The 5,870-nt window shown below is 44.1% G+C and overlaps 1 protein-coding gene across 1 annotated transcript in view; it reads left to right on the top strand.

The window, feature by feature from the left end:
- Window positions 1–3,070: 3,070 nt before the first annotated feature.
- Window positions 3,071–5,870, top strand: part of dner (delta/notch-like EGF repeat containing) — a 51,734-nt gene continuing 48,934 nt past the window's right edge. The window contains exon 1 of the mRNA XM_051399529.1: window positions 3,071–3,683. Coding sequence (XP_051255489.1) covers window positions 3,342–3,683 — 342 coding nt within the window. The 5' untranslated portion in view covers window positions 3,071–3,341. The remainder of the gene's footprint in view (window positions 3,684–5,870) is intronic.

Below are 5,870 nucleotides of genomic sequence, written 5' to 3'. Positions count from 1 at the left end.
TTCCATGACTCACAGATCTTAAAATATAAAAAAAGAGAGAGTCAAACTTATATCAGTAGTTGAGTAATGTTAAAAAAAGATGAAAACATCTGGGTGACATTTTAAATTGCATTGCTATGTGATATTTAAAAAAAGGGATGTCTCCTCTCCAGTGTGGTGGACAAACGTCACTGGGTGTCGGGGAGGGAGTGTGGGGGGGGGATGGGGGGGGGTCCATCGAGCAAGCTAGGTTTACTTTAGCTCCAAAGATCATTTGTACAGACAAATTTGCAGACTTTGCTCATTCTACACATTTGATAGAATAGCTCTTTGTTCTCATGTCTCTTCCCCTCAGTTTGTCTGTTCGCATTTTGTTCTGTATTATATTGGCCCCAGTTTGTGTGTTGCATTTTGGTTCGGCTTTCCCCCCCGTGTGTGTCTTTTGCTTCAAGTTGTGGAATCGAGAGTTGCAGTTGGTTGAATGCGGGTAGTGATGAGCGCATATTATCTTTTTTTCCCCTCCTTCTACCCAAGTTGAGATTGTGTTCTGGCCTCCTTTATTATAGAGAGCTTCAGCTCAAACGAAGAGTTGTAACCGATGTGTTGATCAGGTAAATTTTGTTTTGCTCTTATTTTGATAGAGTTAGCGTCTTTCTGTTTGGCCCTACCTGATTTGTAGGGTTATCTTGGTAGACCAAGCTCTGAGCAACCCTCAACACATAATGTAGCTGGGCACAAAATTTGGCTGGTCGTATTTTATCGTTTTATGGCCAGATAGCATTTCAAGTTCATTTATGGAATAAAGTTTATATGCAGTTTCACACCCTGTTTGAGGTGGGATTGTCTGCTTTACCTTTTTTTTTTTTTTTTTTTTTTTTTTTTAATTTTCTATATTGTCTTTATTTCTTGCTGTAGTTGATTATTATTATTTTTTTTCTTTGCACTGCTGGCTTGGAACAAACCGTGGTGTGCACCTGCAGTCTGTGGCCAGGGGAGGGCGCCACTGTATGTTCTCCTGGCCCAATCGTTCATGTGCTGGTTTCTAAGATCTGCAATAATTTACTGCATCAGGTTCATGTTTTTACCTGAACATAAATAAAGTAACTGTTTGACTCATCTTTGTTAGTTTTATTTATCCATCCGTCCATTGCTTTGCCACATTGCTCTTATGAGTCTTTTTACAGCAGGTTGATCATCTACATTCATGTTGAAAAGGTTACACTGGGTCCTCTTATAGCTCATTATTAATCAGTTAATTTTTAAGGATGCATCTTAAAACACTCTTGTCCTCCCTGGGACTTTATTGCAGACAGGTTTAGATCAGTTTCCATGGAGACGGCAACAAAGGTGATTTATTCTTACCTGGAATGTTGCTCTTACGATCTCAGCAGGCTTAAACAACTCTCAACCTCTAAGCTTTCCAAACTCTTATTAACAGTCGGAGAGCTTAACCTTGGATTTAACATTACACAAGATGTGTGCTGAAATAACAAATACAGTTTATCACCTTCACTGAAGTTTTTTTTTGGCTTTTCTGTCTAATTCCTCTAATAATATAATAATAATAATTCCTCTTTTGTAAACATTGTAAACAACAGAAGACATTAATCTCCATGCTCTATGTGCTGTGTGTTTCCCATTATAACAGCCAGCAACAGGCTCTGAGTTTGCAGTCTGCAGTACTTGTGTATAGTAACCGATTCATTGCATCATGGGAGGATTCATTATGTAAATGGTGAAAGTGGAGGCCAGAGTACAGCCGACACCTCATTAACAACCACCAGGGCTTTATGTTGATCATACTGAAACAACACCCCTCTGTGAAACACGCAGCTACTTACACTAAATAAATTGAGGCTGTAAATCTATTTCCAATCCTTGAGAGTCAAGTGGAGAAGACGAGGTTGAGGACGGCTGAAACTTTTCCTCTTCATACTGAAAAGAAGGTATGGTAGTTTTTGTCGCTTTGTTTCTCGGCCTTAACAATTCATAATATGTGATTAGTACACTATACATATTGGTACAGTTACAGTGTGAAAAGGAGAAAGTCTCAGCAAGCAAATTGAAATGTTCCTATGGGTATCTGATTACTGTTTTAAGTAACGTTAAGACTTGTGAAACTGCCCTTTGAATTAAGCTTAAAAAAGGCTGGCTCCTATCTAGTGTGTCCCATAATGAAACTCTAGCATCTTTTGAAGTTCAGTGTCCTTGCAAAACCACTGATCTGTAATGGGTTATTCAGTCAGTCAAAGTCTCTGTGACCACACACTGCAGGGTTTCTAACAAAGAAGCGTTGCATCAGATTCGGGAAAATCCACCCCAAAGCAGAATTCATAATGATTCATGGTTTTTGAACATTCATAGAACAAACTCATCCTGGCAGCTGCTTTTTGTGATGCTAGAGAGACTTGACTGGCAATGAAAATAATAAAATGTATGTTTATGTAGACTCTCATGTTGAGGTATTTAACCTTGGTTATCACGTGATAATACCCTGATGAGAGAGGGTGATCTCTGACCTTTGTGACTGCAGCATCCATGTACACTCTGCTTTTAGGGAACTGCTTTATGATTCATTTTGCACATTTTGCACATTTTGCACCACCTTGAGTCCCTCCGTCACCGTGAATCGGCTGTTTTTGGACTTGGAGTGCATCATCTCCCTCGTGGTAATGCTGCCTGTTATCACTGGAAAGCAGCTAATCTTACAGCAAAGCTGATGAGGATTTTCTCGGCCAACACCACCCCTTCTTCTCCTCCTTTCCCTCCTTCTCCTCCTTTCCCTCCTTCTCCTCCGTCTTCCCCGACTACAGCCTCCTCCCTCCTTGAAAGCCCAGCTTCAAGGAGAGGTTATGGATGATGAGACTCTAAATGAGGAGGGTGCAGAGCTGCTCCTGCTACTCTGCACAGTTGTGTATGTGAGAGCAGCCAGTAGAGAGAGAGAGAGAGAGAGAGAGAGAGAGAGAGGGAGGGAGTGTGTATGAAGGTGTGTGTGTGTGTTTGTGTCGTCAGCTATCATCGTCACTGTGACTCGGAGACCAAAAAATAGCAGAGAGCCCTCCCCTTCTCCTCCCGCATCCCTTCCTTCTCTCCCTCAGCCTCCACACCATCAGCCAGTCTGCTCTCAGTCATTCTGCCTGCGCACAGCTGAGGCTCAGCCTCCTAACAGCCTCCTCCTCCTCCTCCTCCTCCTTTCTCTCTCTCTCTCTCTCTCTCTCTCTCTCACACACACACACACACACCTCTCAGTTGTTGCTGAGCCCAGCCAGAACGAACAGCAGCAGCTTGAGCTCTGAGGAAAGAAGAGAAAGACTCACACACACACAACAAAGAAGAAGAGGAAAAGAAACCATATTAAGAGGATGAGGTTGAATGTGTGCAGTGTGCCAGCAGTTCGATGCTGCCGTCCCACACAGATTGCAAGGAGCTTCACGCCCCCCCTGCTTCTTCTCCTCCTCTTGGTCCTGAGCAGCAGCAGCGGCAGCAGCATCGGGGCCGTCCCCTCTCCATTCCAGCTGGCCCCTGACACCCCGGCCCCGGCTGAGCCCACCCCGACCCAGGCCACACCTCGTCCGGACCCCTGCGAGGGCCGGCCCTGCCTCAACGGGGGCTTCTGCCTGGCCCTTCCGTCTGCCGGCAGGCCAGAGGACACCTGGGAGTACACCTGTACGTGCAGCCAAGGCTTCACCGGACGCAACTGTGAGGTATGGACACATTTAGTTTTTGATGTCCTCTGCCTGTGTAAACACGGGACTGACACTGATTCCTCTTACTTGAGAGATGAGAGTACATGGTTATAGAGAACTTCAGTAAGAAGTAGTAGGTGTTAGAGCTGTTTGTGTCTGTTTAAGCTTCATTAAACACAAGTACATCAGAAGAGAAAACAATCTTATGATCCACGTGTTAATTTCTTTATAAAGCAATGAATAAAAGTGCTGGATTTGCTTATTGTTTGTATTTTGATGCAAACTATTTCAGTTTGGTGTTTATTTTCATTATGGGAGCCCTTATCATTATTCACTGAATTAAATATCACTACTGTTACACATCCATCTCTGCTGAAGCCCTGGAGGGTTCACCTTGGATGGTGTGAGTAATAAACCTGTGTTTTTGATGTGCATGTGTTTCTATATGGTTGATGACGGTATGTGTGAGTGCGCCCTGCTGTTAGATGGGGATTTTTTTTTTTTAAAGGGAGCATGTGCTGTCAATGAGACACAGAGACGAGTGCTGCGTTGCTGTGGCAACAGGAGGGAAGAGCGGCAGCAGTGAGGTGTGAGTGAAGACTATAGATTTGTGTGTGTGAGTATATAACCATGTACTGTGTGAGTTACTGAGTATCGTGGACATAAACCCGTGAAGTTTTGTTTTTAGATCTGTTCAAACCAAAAGTAGTGCAACGTTTCAGTAAATTCTGTGGTAAGGTTACATGTATTTCTATGCCGTGCTCTACTTTGGATGTGTACTGAGATATATAAACTCCACGCTGCATTTATTAATCGGAACATCTGGACAGCCATGAATAAGATAAGTGCTGTCCTGCTGCAGGTTCTCTCTTAAAGTTATTTATGTCTGTCTGGCTGAAGCTGGTGCCTTAGCAATGCTACCTGTCTCCTTGAATAGCATTTTGCACGACAGCATCATTGAAGTATCAGCTGTTACCTGCAAAAATACAAAACATTTGAACACCAAGGATCCACTTATTTTGCTTTTTTTTGTGAGCTTTCAACTGCTTCTCGCAGCCCTTCATCGTCTTTAGTGGTTAGCGAATTCATTTATTGATTATTAGTCAGCCGTGTCCCTGAAATAATTCATGAAAATAGCCAGGATTGTTTGAGTTGTATCACATTGCTGAACTGGATTTATACTCCAAAAAATGATTTCCATCAATGAGAAATGATTGCCTTTAAGAGAGGACAACAAGGATGATGTTTTACAGATATAATCCATCTCCACACGTCAGTACATTCTGTCCCTGAAGTTGACCTGCACACACACTGCCTTGTTTTTACACTTCTACACATTCAAGGACATTCAAAGTTCTGAAGCAGCACTCTTTTATTGTAATGGCACTTTGGCACATTTCTCTCCACATAAACCTGCTCCTCTGCTTCATTGCATGAAATCCATTTGAGCTTTACAATAAGTGGCTGAGCCTCGGTAGCAATGGACTCAATGGGCAGCCAGGCCTCTCTGAGTCATGCTGGGGTGAAAGAGAGCATCTGCCGGCAGCAGAGAGGATAAATGAGTCTGCTGCAGCATCACGGAGGGGAAACGGCAAGGTGACTGGGTTTTAGCTGTATCACCAACAGGTGGCAGCCATATCCCTCCTTGTGTTTACATGTAGATATGCACACACTGTGTCTTGTTATCTTGTGTATGCATGACGGTGGTAAAGGGACGTACAGGTGAGCGTGCTGGTGGCGCGCAGTCAAGTTTGGAGTCTTTTAGTGGAGCGTTCAGCCAGGGACCTGATCACTGTCTCCTTGGCTGTCCTGGTTTTGTGTCTCAGAATAGAAAGCAGCTGCAGTTTGTTACCTCTGCAGCCTGCTTCGCTGCACTCCGCTTCACACAAACCACAGAGGACGATGTTGTCACACAGCCTGAGCTGAGGCTGGACAATAACATGCAGAGCGGGGAAAATGTTCATATTTTTCATGCCAGGAGAGAAAATTGAGCACAGTGCCCACAGTTCTCTACTGCTGTGAAATCCTGAAACAACAACATCCACTCCAGCTCTATCCCTCTTATGCGCTAAATCTCAGGTCCGGCACGGGCCCCAAGCCTGGCCCGAGGGGGAGTCATTGATTTTCGCACCCCGTCCCCCCCCTCCCCGTCCCCTCTCACTGGTTGTTCCTTCTCCATGGAAACTGGAGCAGCAGTCAATTGAG

This window comes from Dicentrarchus labrax, unplaced genomic scaffold, assembly GCF_905237075.1.
Source record: "Dicentrarchus labrax unplaced genomic scaffold, dlabrax2021, whole genome shotgun sequence".
In the NCBI taxonomy this organism is placed as follows: Eukaryota; Metazoa; Chordata; class Actinopteri; family Moronidae; genus Dicentrarchus; species Dicentrarchus labrax.
This window is presented reverse-complemented; position numbering and strand designations above follow the sequence as displayed.